This window comes from Peromyscus leucopus, chromosome 4 (genome assembly GCF_004664715.2).
Source record: "Peromyscus leucopus breed LL Stock chromosome 4, UCI_PerLeu_2.1, whole genome shotgun sequence".
Lineage (NCBI taxonomy): Eukaryota > Metazoa > Chordata > Mammalia > Rodentia > Cricetidae > Peromyscus > Peromyscus leucopus.
Window position 1 is genome coordinate 45,937,252 of NC_051066.1, and position 17,013 is coordinate 45,954,264.

Here is a 17,013-nt window from a genome sequence, read left to right on the forward strand (position 1 = left end):
GGGTAGTGACCTGGAACCCAGAGTGAAGAGACTAAGTTCCAAGCTCAGTTCCTTTTTCCATGGCACCTCACTGGTCGGGCCCTACACCTCTCTGGGCTCAGCTTCCCCATCGATGTGTAGCAGGAAAGATAGGTGCTCCGATCTAATGTCACAACTTCTCGTTTCAAATCTAGTGATCTGAGATTCATGTCACGGTTACAGAATGTGACAGATGAAACGTGTGTAAGTTTCAAGGAAATACTTTAAAGAGCTTGTGCAGGAGTCTGGGTTTAAGCTGTTCCTTCCAAATACTGTAGCTGTAAATTAAATAAAATGCAAATATAGTTTGCTAGGGTACATCTATTTCAATATACTTTTAACAGGGCAGGAATTTCCAGTTAGACAAGATTGGGTGGACTTAGATTTAGGATGAAGTTAAAAGTGCATTGGGTGAAAATTAATAATACATTCAAGCCTTTTGCATAGAATACAATATTTTTAATATTAATGCTCTTAAACTATGAACTAGGCTTTTATTAGTGGAATATATGCACATATCTCATGTCAGCAGTTTTTAGTACTGCTAATAACCTGAAATAGAGGCCACAGAAACCAGAGCCAGCTCTTTGCTGATCATCAAGATTTCATTTTATGTGCTTTCCTTATTAACAGAGCGAAAGCTGATGTGTCCATCATGTCCAAACACAAAGATACAGCAATTTGTTTCTTTCTCACATTTTCCATGACACATAATTAATATTCATAATGGCAAAAGGAATTTTAATCACTTAAAATGCTTTATGATCCATCAAAAAATGTCGCCATTTTATTGTACAGGATTACAAGCCTTTAACTAATAACTTAAAGACAGCTTAGTTATATTCTTCACTGACATGAACTCACTCCTCCGTACCTTGATGATCTAGGGGGATAGATAACAGGCTTGAGAGGAATAAGAGAGCACTGGATCAAAGCAGCACGCCCTCCTGTCTTTCTGCAATTCATGTAGAAGGAATGTACAAGTCAGGGGGAGAGGGACAAGAAGGCGGACTCGGACCAGAGTGTGGGAACAGAGACAGCAGAGGGCGGGGTTGTTTTGTATCACATCTTCATTCTCTGTAGAGCCCGAGTGGACGCTTCTCATTTGATAGCCTGGAGACTTCTCGGGCAGCCAGGTTCTGAAGCCAGCAGCTTTACCATTTGAATACTATTTCCAGAGAATCTAGACATATTCACCAGTTTACTGTTTTTGTTGTTTGGTTACCGGGTTTGGTTTTTCGAGACAAGGTTTCTTTGCCTAGTCCTAACTCTTCAGGAACTTGTTATGTACCCAGGCTGGCCTCAAACTAAGAGATCTGCCTGCCTCTGCCACCCAACTGGTGGCATTAAAAGTGTGTGCCACCACCACCCAGTGCTCATTTTCTTAACTGCTATATAGCTACAGAAACACAAAAGCTGAACTGTAACTCCAAATTTGTTTGCATCTGTTGACAACTTTGTGGTCACATAAACCAGGTGGTGCAGTCTAAGCACAGCTTGCAGACTCGGGTGTCACCTGAGTTTGAATCCCCGTTCTAATACTTAAGAGCTGTGTGCTTGAAGCTATGTAAATGTTACATTTGATTTCTTATCTGCAGAATAAGGTTGTTAATGGCATCTATTTCACAAGTTGAGAGAATACTAATGAGCAGATGTACAGGAAGGGCTTAGAAATATTGGCCTCATAGCAATTGCTATAAAAAGTATTCACTTGCTTTATAGTCAACTGGTATTTGTTATGCCAAATACCTAAGCTTTTTTTCTGTTCAGAGAACACTAATTTTCCCGCCTGTGCTGGTTTGAATGAGAATGGTCCCCACAGGCTTGTAGACTTGAATGTTTGCTTTCCAGTTGGTAGACTACTGAGGAAGGATTAGGTGGTGTGGCCTTGTTAAAGGTGTCTGTCACTCAGGGTTGGCTCTGAGATTTCATATATTTTGGAAATTAGAGGGCTGACTTCTAAAATACATAAAGAACTCAAGAAACCAGACATCAACCAACCAAATAATTCAACTAAAAAATGGCATACAGATCTAAACAGAATTCTCAACAGAAGAATCTCGAATGGGAGAGAAACACTTAAGGAGATATTTAACATCCTTAGCCATCAGAGAAATGCAAATCAAAATAACTCTGAGATTCCATCTTATATTTTTGGTTGTGAGCCTAGCCTTTAACGGCTGAGCCATCTCTCCAGCCCCTGAGATTCCATCTTAAGCCTGTCAGAATAGTGGTGAGGATGAGGAGCAAGGGGAACACTCTTCCATTGCTGGTGGGAGTGCAAACTTGTAAATCAGTGTGGCACTTCCTCAGAAAACTGGGAATCAATCTACCACAAGACCCAGCTATACCACTCTTGGGCATATATCCAAAGGATGCTCAAGCATACCACAAGGACACTTGCTCAAAGTTATGTTTATAGCAGCTTTATTTGTAAAAAGCCAGAGCCTGGAAACAACCTAGATGTTCCTCAACTGAGGAATGGATAAAGGAAATATGGTACATTTACACAATAGAGCATTAATCAGCTGTTAAAAAACAATGACATCATGAAATTTGCAGGAAAAGGGATGGAACTAAAAAAAAAAAAAAAAAAAAATCATCCCGAGTGAGGTAACCCAGACTGAGAAAGACAAACATGGTATATACTCACTCATAAGTGGATATTAGCCATAAAATAAAAGGATAACTATGCTACAATCCAGACCCAGAAAGACTAGGTAACAAGGAGGGTTCATGATGGGGGATGCCTCGATCTCCCTGGAAAAAGGAAATAGGAGAGATTTCATGAGTGGATTTGGGGCAGGTAGGGCTATGAACTTGAGGAATCAGGTTGGGAAAGATAAAGGGGGAGGGTACTGAATGAGACTACTGGAAAGGGGGGTGCATTTCGAGGTCAGGAAAAAACCTGATGCTAGGGAATCTCCCAAGATGACCCCTGCTAAGCCTCCTAGGAATAGCAGATGCACAGCCTGAACTGGCCATCTTGTGTGACATAGGCCAATTGTCATCAGAGAGGCTTTATCCAGCAACCGATGGAAACAAATGCAGAAGAGGGAGAGGAAGGATTGTAGGAACCAGAGGGGTCAAGGACACCACAAGAAAACCCACAGAATCAACTAACCTGAGCTCACAGGAGCTCAGAGTCTGAACCAACAACCAGGGAGCCTGTACGGGACTGACCTAAGTACTCTGCATATATGTTACAGTTGTATAGCTTGGTCTTCTTATGGGACTCCTAACAGTAGGAACAGGGGCTGTCTCTGACTCTTGTACACACCTTTGGGACCCTAGGTCACCTTGGCCAGCCTTAATACATGGGAAGGTGCTTAGTGCATCTAATGCTGCTGCTATCACAGCTCAAGGACACTAACCTCTCAATGGAGACTCTGACATCAGTGACTCTAGTTACCCCTTCATTCAGCCTTAGACTGCTATTATGTCACTGGTCTTCCTTTTTCTGGGGCTTCAAGTTTCATGGATTGAGGAGCCACTGAGTTCTTGGCATTTCCGGTATGCACACAGCTCGATGGACTACTCCATCTCTAATCATGTAAGTCAACCAAGCAAATCTCCTTTTATAATTATGTAATGTATTGTATAATTATGTATTGTATCCTTTATCCTTCTAAAGGACCAAAATGTAGTTATTGTTGTTAACCTCTTACTGTGTTTAACTTAACAAAGATTAATGAATTCTACGGATATATATTTCATTTACAATTTTTTAAGTTGTGTGCATGCATGCAGACACACATGCCATGACACAGACAGAAGTAGCAATTTTGGGGGGTCAGCTCCCTCCTAATATGTGGGTCATGGGGATTAAACCTGTGTCATCAGGCTTGGAGGCAGGTACTTGTACCAAAGTTATCTCATGAGTTTTTGCTTTAGTTTTTAAAGGGCATGTTTTACTTTATCAATTTCCCTCTAAGACTTTAATGAAAATAATTACAGATACATACCTGTGAGGGAGGAAACCATTTCCCTTCAATCCTCATATATTCATACTGAAGAGATGGTTACAAAGTGGTTCACAAGAGAAAACTGATCAAGTTTATTAACATGTGCATGCACACTGGACAGGAGAGCCCAAACAAAAAACTCCAAACAGGCTTAGAACTCACATTTACAGAGCATCTTCAACAGAGAACAGTTCGATTTTACAGACAAAGTGACAAGACAGACAGCAGGTTTGGCTTTTGGCTTCCACAGATGGGGAATTATGGAGACTACATTTACAGGAATAAGTTAATGAAGCAAGCTTGTCCATTTCCGGTGTCATGTCTGAAGTAGTAAGAGCCCTCTTTAGCAGTTAACTTCCATCTTTCTTTGTGGGTATGAAGCCAGACACCTTTATCATTTTAGGTCCTGTGTTTAGGAAAATTGAGCGCAGCAGTTTTCCAACTCTGTTGCTGTTTAACTGTTTTTAGCTCAAAAGTGTTAAGCCAAAGGGGCATGTTTTGGAATGACGTACTCTAGTTTCCTTCATACCATACAAAAACACTGAAGAACCACAGAGGGGCAAGAGGTGAAAATTATTTTAGGATATATACAATAACAAAGTAGAACAAACTGTCACCTACTATTTCTACATCAGTTATAAACCGTAGCTATAAAAGCTTTCCGAACATTAGCAAGAAACGCTGAAAAATTGTTGGTCTTCCTGACTTTCTCCTGAAATTCTGCGAGGCACTCAAGATGAGGCGAGCAGTCGGACACTGGAAGAAAAGAGAAGATGCTTTAAATGAGGGCTCTCTGTACGTGTGTCGAAGTGTTTCTAACATAGGCTTTAAGCTGTCTGAATGATAATTACACTTTACTAAAATGCTCTGAGCATAAACTAATACACTTGAATTTTATAGTTATCTTTTAGCCCTTTCCTTTGCTTAATCCCTAAGTACTCAAACTGTCAGTACTACAGTCCCACCTTAAATCTAAGCATGGAATCCAAGAGACTGAGCGCTGAGTGACACTGAGCTCTTTCCACTGTCTTTCATATATACATTTTAACTATCAGAAGTCATTTTCTGTGTAAAACTGTAGTCTGACTTCTAAGTTTCTTGCCACAATATGAAAAAAAGCACAATTTTCAATGACAATCCTTTTTTTCTTTTTCCTTTCTTTTTTGGAGACAGGGTCTCACTATATAGGTGTGGTTGGCCTGGAATTCTACTTAGACCATAAACTCACAGAGATCCATCTGCTTCTGCCTCTTAAGTGCTGGGATTGAAGGCAAGAGCAAACACATCCAGCCTCAATGCCAATTCTTAGTAATTTATGATTTTTGAAAGAAATATCTAAGACTTTTACAAGTACAATGGAAGTCAGTAGGAAACAAGGTTATTGTTCCAAGAGTGGTAGTTAGTCCACTAATTAAAAGAGACAAAAGTCACAAGTTACAGTGATCCTCATGTCAGCTGCACACACTGGTAGAACAGAGCAAATCTCCAGTGAGAGTTGCCCAGGAATGATCCCGTCTTTCGACATCAATCACCTCCTTTGTTCAGGAGGAAGAACTTGACCACATTAGCTTTCTGGCTTTGGTAGAGTTTGCTTGGATAGGACCACAACTGAGAAATAGAGTACTTGGTTCAAAATGTATTCTTGAGTATCATTTTAATACACTATCAAACATTCTGAGTATCTTTAAGTTTTCTTTACAATGGATATGATACCTGATAAAAGCAACTTACAAGAGAGAGGCCTTATTCCAGCCCTCAGTTCAAAGGTCAATCAAGCATGGGGAAGTCAAGGCAGCAGAAGCTGGAAGCAGCTGGTCTCTTGGTGATCAGGAAGTGGAGAGCAATGCACACATGCTCAGCTCCCTTTCTCTATTTCTCCAGCTCAGGTTCCCAGCCAGGAAACGGCATCACTTACCATAGGGTCCTCCTACCCCAGTTAACACAGTCATGATAATGACTCACAGCAGGCGGGTAACTCTAGACTCTGTCAGGTGGACAATTCACACTAGCCATCACCAACAGACTATGTACTAATACACAACTTAGAGAAAAGTGGAAACTAGGGAACAGGTTCTTGGGGTTTGCTCTTTGACAGTCGGTATTCATTTGATTAAAAGACAATTACTAAAGAGAAAATCCTCAAATAGTTTGTGAATGATGATCCTCAAAATCTGAATCCTATGAGATGACAGTGAATCACCAGGGCCCCAGAGCCAAGCAGCACCCTGGGTACTATCTATCTGCCAGCTATACAAGCTATGAAATGATATCACAGGTGAGAATCATTTTTATGAACACCAACAAATTAAAGTGTATTAATATAAGGACTAGAAGAATTAAAAAGGTACAGACATACTTCTACCTGCTTAGTGTTCACATTGTTAGCAATCACATACATTCCCTATAAACGAATGACTCTCTGACCTGCTGCAGAACCAGTAACTAACCTACACTGTGAATGTGTAAAACTTTTCAGGATGAAACAGCCTTTAAAAATATTTTGAGAAAAATAAACTACCATATTTTGATTATTTTACACAAAGTGACAATGACTAAACTATTCATACTACCACTCACAGTGTTAAAGTTCTCTGCAAAGGTCATCAAATTTACATATGAAATACAATGAACTTTGGTCTCAAGTTTTCAGTCCCCATGACACTGTGTCATTCTGGAGAGGTGTTACTTTTTAGGACCCCTAAATAAATCTACATGGCCAAACTACTCTCACACCCTGTAGCGAACGGTACCCCAAGAAGAAATGCTGAAAAGGAAACAGCATGTGCAAACACTGCTTTCCTTATTTTATAATATTATGAGTCAAATGACAGTGAGGGCAGTGGTCCTAAACACAAGCAAGAGACAGGAAGACATACCTTCATAATCCCTAGCTTCATTTAGGCTCAGGGAAAACATATATGGGCTCTCGGGATTCTTGGGGTCAATACTAGTGAATATAAACTGCAGTTTATCACCTGAAGAAAGAGAGTAAACCATTTAATATGAGAATACTTAGAATACCAAAGCTCTCAGTGGAGATACACACACACACACACACACTGCCCAGACATAAAAAGGAACGAACTTCTTCTACATAACTACAGTATGGACAAACCTTGGAACTACAATGCTAAGAAGCAGAAAAACAAATACTACACGATTCAACTCTATAAAACAGCTAGAACAGATAAGATAAACTCCCAGAAACAAAAAAAAATAAAGGCTACTGGGAGCTTTTAAAAAAATTTATGTTTGGGGTGATAAAAAAAAATATAGAAATCCATAGTGGTTGGTGATGGTCATACAACACTTTAGATGTAATTAATGTATGAATTATACACTTTAAGATGGTTAAAACAGCTTAGTTTTACATTCTATGTGTCTTACTATAATAAAACCCATATTGTGAAATGAATTCATTTTATATTTTTCTAGTTACTTTATGACAAAAAAAAAAAAAAAAAAAAAAAAAAAAAACCAAACCAAAACGAAAAACCTTGAAATGCTGCCAAAGAAGTATATTCCTGGCTGCCACAACATATAAATTCATACACATTTTAGTTCTTCTATAGCATAAAAAGTTAAGCAATCTTATTTAAAATTCTTAGTTATAAAAGGAATCGTCAGAAACCTAGGAAAGACTTATCTTACATGCAACTTCAAAATGAAGTAACTGTCAGTACACCAGATTTAGACTGTTAATAGTACTGGGAAGGATGTGCATGCCAAGGGAAGATTTGGTAATATACTCAGTTAAACAAAACAAAGGGTTCATTTTGGGGTTTTCTCTGCCCGAGTACACAGAAGAGGGCACTTCTCTTAGTCTCCAATAGGCAAAGAGTACTTTTGTGACCATTTGTGAGTTGGCACCTCCCCCTGCCAGGCCACCAAGCAAGATATCGATCTTCAGTGGACACCAGCTTGTCAGTTTTATTTCCTTCACGTCTGATACTCTCTTCTTAAAGACAGCAGGTTGTTGTCATCCATTCCTCTGGTCAACTGCTCTGCTTGACCAGCTTTCACAGGTCAGGGAAACACTTTACATATGCCAGTTTATGATAAAGAATGCTACTTGGTTCCAAACACACACTGAGCCCTTCCTGCCATCATAAACACACAATAACAATAAATACACAGCTAAGGGGGGAAGGATGGTGTTGAGATGGCTCAGCAGGGAAGGGCACTTGCCACTAAGCCTGGTGACCTGAATTCAATCCCCAGAACCCAGGAAGAACTGATTCTGCCACGCTGTTCTCTGACCTCCAAAGAGTGCAATAGCACACACGCACTCACACAAATGGCACACATGTACACACACAACAAATGACTTCAAAAATACAATAAATACATAAAATGTAAAAACTTAGCTATCTTAAATATGCACACGCAGAGGAAATATACATAGGATTCACAACTAACTCGTTCGGCATCTACTACATGTCTTAAAATACATTCCCCATGAATTATGGAAGGCCAGTACATACACTAAGTCCCCTCAGTGACTCACCAAGCCTGATGGTGATCTTGGGAAGCCCCCAAATACTACCCATTATAACCAATTAACATATACGTACGTATATAATAGCTATAAAAATATTCATGTGCTTTTTAACAGAGTAAATCCCCTCTGAGAAAGGATCCTCCCAAGTGACAAAGTATATGCACTATTTCTAAAGCTAGAAAAATAATTCAATTGCTCATAGCAATCCAATTGATAAAAGATAGAATAAATCACACTACATTAATAGAAGGAGTAATTACACCAGCATTCACAAATCACCATTCTTAAGGCAACTGGAGCTGATATAAATGCCAGTGAAACAAGACATATTTGTATGGTTTGGTGGTGGTGTTTTGACAACCATGTCAACCACTTTCATTAGAATCCTAGATAAATGAACCAAAACTTATATTTAGATGATTAAAAATGGCCTATTTTCTAGAAACCTAACTTTGTCTTTACTAGTTTAGCTGAAAATACCTCTTAGATTCTTCTCTTCTCTAGATACCCCCTTTTCTAATCATCTATATACCAGTTACAGCAAAAAACTTACCATGAATCTTTCTAATTTCTAGTCCAAGGCAATCTCTATACATGTCCGCTGACTTCTGCAGCCGTTTCAATCTCTCTTCATTAGCTTTGTTAGCAGTAGAAATGGCTACAATTTAAAAAGCGTTAGATATCTCAGGTAACTCTCAGTTTAAGGCTTATTGAATTAATTTTAAGAAACTTGAAAACTACTAAAAAACTATGCCAGGCATATCCATCTGTTTATATTTATTCAGTTTCTAACTAACAAATAACAAAAGGGGTTTCTGTTCAAGATGAAAGAAAAAATATAGCTTGAGATACAGAAATCAGGCCAGGGACTTGTATAACTAGCCTAAAAAAAGATTTCACTATTATTATTGTTGCTTGTTGTGGATGTTTGCTAGCTAGACAAATAAATACTAATTGCTTCATGGGAAAGATATTTTACTCTAGGCATAACTGCTTCCCATGAGAATTCAGCCTTATTTCATGCTGGTTTACAATTATTTTAAAGTTAACAAGTAAGTCTAACTAATAGATGGCAGATGAGAAGTATAAGTGCACAATTTAGTCTTGGATGAGAACTCTGTAAAAGAAAGCACTAACCAAACTGCTATTTCCAAGAGATCTGAAGAGTTTGTAGGCCAGTAAATTTCCTTTCTCAATAAAGCATTTATTTGAATATGAAAGTTTTTACAGAAAGGGTCTTTGTAGTATGAGTGTTTATAAACCAGACAGAGATTAAGAATCTTTTTTATACTTTCAGTTTTACACATACACACACACCCCACATGGATTTTCCTTCTTTTTACCTCCTATTACCCTGTCTTATCTTTCTCCTACTGAAACCCTGCTTCTTCCCAACAGGGCCCTCCCTTTTCCCCCCCCCCCCCACTTTCACGTCCTGCATTTGCCACTTGCCAAGGTTAAGGGAGTTTCCTGCAGGAGCAAGGGCTGAGTTATCAGCAGTTACTCCACTGAGACAGCCAACACTGTTAGCAGTTCTGTGAGGGCAGGGTCTCCCTAGCCAACACTGTCAGCAGTCCTGTGAGGGCGGGGTCTCCCCAGCCAACACTGTTAGCAGTTCTGTGAGGGCGGGGTCTCCCTAGCCAACACTGTCAACAGTAGTCCTGTGAGGGCGGGGTCTCCCTAGCCAACACTGTCAACAGTAGTCCTGTGAGGGCGGGGTCTCCCCAGCCAACACTGTCAGTAGTCCTGTGAGGGCAGAGTCTCCCCAACACTGTCAACAGTCCTGTGAGGGCGGGGTCTCCCCAGCCAACACTGTCAGCAGTCCTGTGAGGGCGGGGTCTCCCCAGCCAACACTGTCAGCAGTCCTGTGAGGGCGGGGTCTCCCCAGCCCACACTGTCAGCAGTCCTGTGAGGGCGGGGTCTCACGGGCTCTTCGTCCTCTCATATGTTGACTGACCCAGCTTACGCAGGGAACCACGGCTGCTGAGAATTCAGAGCGCCCTGGCCATGTCATGTCCATGCCCTGGCCATGTCATGTCCATGCCCTGGCCATGTCATGTCCAGGAAACTGTTTCACAGTACTCCTCCCCAAGCTCTGGGTCTTCCATTCCTTGTGATGCTCCCTGAGCCTCGGCAGGAGGAGGGTATGTGGGATTAGACGACCCTTTTAGGGACAAGCACTGCAGCCACACAGTCTCTGTACTCTCACCAGTTGTGAGTCTGCGCACTAACTGCCTGGCAGAGATTTTATGGGCCGTTTGTTGAATCCTTTTAAGTCCTTCAAAGGATTCTTCAATACAGGTACAGCATGGTAAGCATGCCTATAATCCCAGCACTCAGGAGGTGGAAGCAGGAGGATTGTCCAAAGGCATCCTTCATTACAAACTTGAGGCCTGTCCAGACTACATAAGATACTAAATGGCTTTGTCCAATTTCAGTTACAACCAGAGTAATAATGACATGAGGGTTGGGTTGTAACTGAAATTCAACAAAGCCTTTTAAGTAAAACAATCGTCTCAAAAAGAAAACCAAGGCCACTTGGTTGATTAAGTGACACCTAGCAGAGATGCTGGGCTGGCTGTGCCCTCAAGTGTTATCCATTTATTTAGACATGAAGTAGAGCCAGCAAGATGCATACAGCCGTGAACCATCCTGCCTTTGAAATTCAGCCAACTATTTTAAATGTAACCACAAACTCACTTTCCTTCTTCCTAGAATATTCTTCCTTGAGGTCCTGGATATTTGCTGTCAGCACTTCCAATTCCTGCTTCTTGTCTTTTACTTCATCAATCATCTTTAACAGGTTATCTTTCTTTTCTTGAATAAGCTTATTCTGCTTACAGAGCTCTGTAAGAAACAAATGGCATTAAAAATACATACGGCCTACTCTGACCTATAACTAAGAAAAACACAAAAAGCACTGCCTTTCCTAAGACTAACAGATTCTTTTTCTATTTTGTTTTGAAGACAGAGCCTGTGTAAACCTAGGCTGGCCTCCAACTCACTATGTAGCAAAGGCTGGCCTCAGACTCATAATCCCTCGGCCTCTATCTCCCTAGCATAAAGAGTACTTTGATTGATAAATATATTGAATGACTCAAAAAAATAAATGTTAAAAGAGAATCTGCTTTATTTGTTGTCTTTAAAATAAAAAATGATTCTAAAATTAAGAAAACCAAATTAATTGACAAAATAGGAAATGAGAAGACCATGACCCCTGTAGTTCCAAATAAGTGTATAAGTAAAGCCAACCACAGAAGATAGCCCAACTCTACAAGAAAGCTTTTCATGGTACTTTGCAGAAAGAGCTAATTCTAATGCCTTGAAAGTTTTTCTGGAATTTACTAAAGACAGAAGAAAATGGTGATAAGATCAGCAAATCTTACAAGGTTAGCATAATCCTGAAACTAAAACACAGCAGACATTACCATGTCTCCACTCACAGCTAGTTTTATTTAAAATACAGTGACAGCACCCAAGAGATGACTCGGGAGGGAATGGTGTTCACTGCCAAGCCCACTGAGTTCAATCCCACATGGTGAAAAGGGAACTAATTCCTGTAAATTGTCTGTTTACCTCCGACATGCACCACGGCACTTATAAATGTGTATGCACACATGTATACACACACAAACAGCTGTACACAAAAAGGTGTCATAAAGCCTAATAACTACTAACATATGGGACTTGGGGTATAACTCAGGTGGTAGAGCTCTTGCCTACCATGTAGGAAGCCTTGGATTTGATCCCTAGCACCCCATAAACTGGGTATGATGGTGCACACTTGTAACCCCAGCACTCGAGGGAGAGGCAGGAGGTCATCCTCCACTACACAGAAAGTTACACATCCACAAATATTTGGGTAGTACAAATCAGTCTTGAAGGTTTGGAAAAAAGAAAAGTTGGGGAGAGAAGCAGGTGTGAATCTGAGGAGAGCTGGGGGAGGGGGTAAGTATGACCCCAAACTATTATACAAAACTCTCGAGGGAAAAAAAAATTCAGGGACTTAGAAAGATGGCCCAGCGGTTAAGGGCACTTGTGTTCTTGTAGAAGACCTGAATTCAGTTCCTAGGACCAACATGGAGGCTAACAACCATTTGTAACTTTATTTCCAAGGGATCTGATGCCCTCTTTGGGCCCACAAGGGCACTGAATGAATGTATTACACACATAATACTTGCAGGAAATATACCCATACACGTAAAACAAAAACAAATATATATATAAACAATCCACTAAAAGTAAATATGGTTAGATACAATGAAGATAAAATATTAGCAAAATGTATCATATAAGCAGGTACTGGGAAAACATGTTATATATAAATGAAGTACCTACTCTTCCTACTGAATTTTTTTTATTGTACTAGAGTTAAACCCAGGCTCTCAAAAATGCTAACCAAACACTCCATACCCCCAAACTACACCCCCAAGCCCTTTTAAAATTTTTATCCTGTGACAGGGTCTTACTGAGTTGCTCAAACTGGCCTTGAACTTTCAATGCTCCTGTGACAGCCTTCCAAGTAGTATAGGTAGGTGCCTCTGTGCCAACTCTGCCACTATTTCTTAAACTATATAGAGGGGTCTGTAGCATGAATCTTAAAAGGTCTTATTAATAAAATCAAACCTGAGGCCAGTTATTGGGGTGAATGCTGGAAGATCAGAGAAGCAGAACAAGCCACAGCTTCCTCACCTGGCCAATTCCTCAGCTGATCCTGTTTCCTCGGACTGGAAGCTTCTGAGTCCTCATCCAAATGGATCTCAGCTGAACTGTGCTGCTCAAAGCCTGAAAGCTTAACCAGCCAAAAAGCTTCTAGTTTCTGGTCCTCACGCCTTATATACCTTTCTGCTTTCTGCCATCACTCCCTGGGATTAAAAGCTCACTTCTTGGGATTAAAGGTGTGTGTCACCGCACTTTGCTGTTTCCAATGTGGCCTTGAACTCACAGAGATCCAGAGGGATTTCTGCCTCTGGAATGCTAGAATTAAAGGCGTGAGTGACACCATTTTCTAGCCTCTGTATCTAGTGGCTGTTCTGTCTCTGACCCAAGATAAGTTTATTAGGGTGCACAATATTTTGGGGAACACAATACCACCACAGGGGTCCACATTTTTAACATGGCAAAAACAAATTATCATCTACAACTACACAATAATCCACATGAAGAAAACAGTCTCTGTAGAGAAAGAACTACAACTTGTTTCAAACACATAGCTGAGCTGGATTCTAGATGACACTGTTCTTCTAAACACTACTAAGGTATCAGAACTTCCCAGAGTCTAGACATTACTGCGGGCTCAGACCATCTGACAAGAATAGCCAGTAAATCCATCTGACAATACACAGGTGAGAATAAGGAGCTGTGACAGACCTTATTAAACTAACAAGGAACAGAACTGCCCTGTAAGACACAGTACTCCCAGTGGATAGATACACCTGACCCCAGTACTAAAGTACTAAAGAACTAATATGCAACTCAGAGAAACAAGGACCCTGGAAGCAATTGTGGTGTATTTAGGAAGTTAGTATGACAAGAAAAATATAAACCCAGCATCAAGAGGATAGATTACTCTCTTTAAGCAGTGCTGGAGTCGAAATAAATCCTGAACTTACTAAATACTTAAAAGACAAAATGAAATCTTATAAAATCAGAAAAGTAGCGTCTATAGGTACAAAATTACAAAATTAACTATGAGGGCAAAAGATCTGATTTTAAAACAAATCAAAGAGAAAGGCTACAAAATTCAACATACAGGTAAAATAATTCACATCTGACTCAAATGAATATAAAAGTACTGAATGCTATGTCCCTTGCTAAATACCTCATAGTTATATAATTTATTCAAGGCTAGGGTACTATTACAGAAGTCTCTCTCTTTTAAAAACAAGGGTAAGGAGAGTGTGGCAGTGCCTGTAATCCTAGCACTCAGCAAGGTGAGGCTACAAGACTAAGAAGGAAGACCACAAGTCCTAGGCCAGTCTGGGCTATAAAGAAAGTGATGTCCCATCTCAATCAACCAAACCACCAAAGAAAACCTCTCACAAAAACCCAGTAAGAGAACCTACATGTCTTAAAGTTGTGAGGACTGAGTTAAAATGTGCAAACAGCTTAGACTGTGGGAACTAAGGGTTAGTTATTAAATATTCTGCAACTTATTAAATCACGCTCTTCAGAGCCTATACCCACATGGCATGCATTCCATTATCACTGCAAGTATTACAATATATTTTAACATTTTAACTATGGTCTCCCTGTCTTTATCTCTACTAAAATCTAAGAGTATACCTTATGCAGTTTCCTTAATCCAGGGCAAGAGCAATCAAATATTCAAAATGTTCTTTGACCTTAGATAAACTGTTATTTCTGTTCAACCACAGTGTGTGTGTGTGTGTGTGTGTGTGTGTGTGTGTGTGTGTCTGTATTCACACTGTGTGTTTTGCAAGGGTTTTCCAGTTTAAGTGTTTAAAACATGGTGTCCCTAAACCAAATGTCTCTATGGAAGTCTGACCCATGGTCCCAGGTTTATGGCTTATGTATGAGGATTCAATAAAAGATACAGATCCAGTATTGAAATATCTGGAGAGCTATAGAAATGAGAGGTAAAGAGTGGTGGTTATTAGAACATTAACCAGACCCCAAAGTCCCAAGAAACTCCAGGTTCCTTGGCTGGGATTTCCAATGTGAAAACAAACTTTTTTTTAAAGGCTAGCCTTTACACATAAGCATACACATACACTGCTTAATTAAAAAAAGACAGAATACATTATACAATGATGTCATTCATATAGCATTCAAATATAATACTGAAAAAATTCATGGTACTGGAAGGTGTAAAGATATTCAACTTTAAGCTGGTGACGAGAATAGGATTTTGATGCATGTGTGTATGCATGTATGTGAATGTATGAACACTTACTACACTGTCTCATTTGTGTGAAGGTTTCACGATAAGGACATTCAATCTAAAAACTGATCTAGTAGTTTTTCACATACGATTTTGATATTCCAGAAACGTCTCGACCATCTTTTCTTCTTCCTTCAGTTTCAAAGACAGCTTTTCTGCAAGGCAAATTACAATAGGAAATTTCAACTCCACTGAAGTGACAGTAGAAAGTAAATAAGAACGGCAAAATGAGCCGGTTGGGAGTTAAGTGCGGTACCTGAAAGCGCTCTAATGGAGTCCTTGAAGGCATCCCTAAGACCCAGCACCTGACTAGGATTATCACTGAGGCCGTTTCTGAACTTATCTCCAAATTCATTTATGCTTTTCTCGAAGAGTGCCAGTTCGTCTTCCAACATTGTGCAAGGCACTGCAAAACAGAGCACACACAGAATTGTTACTGACACCAAACAAGCCACATATTCTAATCGAGTATATGCCCACAGTTTGGCTTTGCTACGGAACGAACGGTTAGTGATTCTACAGTTCAGTCAGCATAATGGCAGACAATAATTCCAGCATTTAGAAGCTGGGGCAGGAGGATCAGGAGTTAAAGGTCATCTTCAGCAAAATCCACGCCCAGCCTGAAATACCTGAGAGCTTGTTTAAATAAATTAAAAACAGCAGGGCATGGTGGCGCACACCTTTCGTCCCAGCACTAAAGAGGCAGAGGCAGGAGGGTATCTGAGTTCAAGGTTAGCCTGGTCAATATAGAGAGCTCCAGGACAGACCCTGTCTTTAAAAAAAAAAAAAAAAAATTAAACAACAAAACCCATCAACAGTCCGGTAGTTAGCAACAGGATAACTCCAGCCACTTGGGCTTAAGTGTGGTGAAAGAGCATCAGTCTATTCTGAGCGTAGCATGAAGGGAGGTGAGGAAGGGAAAAACAGTATCAAAATACGTTGTGTGACCCTTCCAAGTCATTTTTAACAGGACCTGGTGTCAGTCAACTTGTAAGCATCTAATCGCAAGCAAGGAGACCCTAAGAAGTTGGGGGACCCACCGTCTCCTTTTTTTTTTTTTTTTTTTTTTGCACTAGACCCCTGGCGGATGAGGTGGGAGGGGGCGGGGAGGCGGGGACCAGACGGACGGATGACGCAACCCGAACCCCGCGGCCAACAGCGGAGGCCCACGTTCCAACACACGGCGGCAGGCCCAGGCCCCCTTTCCCTCACCGCACGCCAGCGGCGAGCCCCACAGCCCTTCGGAAAGGCTCCCCGACCTGGGCGGCCAGGAACGCCACCGTCTTCACCCCAGACCCGACGGTCCGGCAGGAACCAGCCAGCCGCTCCTCAGTCGCGCAGACTTTCGATTTCAAACTCTGGACCGCTGCTACCCGCCAGTCTACTTGCCTTCTGATTGGCTGGCAGCACAGGCTCCCCTTGCAACGATTGGTTGATATCGACCTGGGGGATTCTCGCGGACAACTATGGAGCAGGGCATTCTGGGGTTCGTAGTTTTTGTCTTAGACAGACTCGGGACTGGGTCTGTCCTGAGACAGCAAGAGGGACTTGCCACAGGAGGAAGAAAAATGTAAAAATTGAAATCGAACTGCATTCTTTTATGGAATATATACCCCACTTTTTGT

At 40.7% G+C, this 17,013-nt stretch overlaps 1 protein-coding gene across 2 annotated transcripts; it reads right to left on the minus strand.

Annotated features, from left to right (window-relative positions):
* Nucleotides 1-4,051: 4,051 nt before the first annotated feature.
* On the minus strand, nt 4,052-16,777 carry Spc25 (SPC25 component of NDC80 kinetochore complex). Of its 2 annotated transcripts, none has more exons than XM_037204853.1 (7): nt 16,648-16,777; nt 15,645-15,794; nt 15,478-15,543; nt 11,185-11,331; nt 9,038-9,142; nt 6,860-6,958; nt 4,052-4,739 (listed from the first exon to the last, which is right to left on the minus strand). In XM_037204853.1, the coding sequence occupies exons 2-7, from the start codon at nt 15,781-15,783 to the stop codon at nt 4,615-4,617; spliced, it is 681 nt and encodes a 226-aa protein (XP_037060748.1). In that variant the 5' UTR covers nt 15,784-15,794; nt 16,648-16,777; the 3' UTR covers nt 4,052-4,614. The 2 variants fall into 2 exon arrangements, with proteins under 2 accessions (XP_037060748.1, XP_028737795.1); XM_028881962.2 differs by having other exon boundaries at nt 16,601-16,777.
* Between the last annotated feature and the right edge of the window lie 236 nt (nt 16,778-17,013).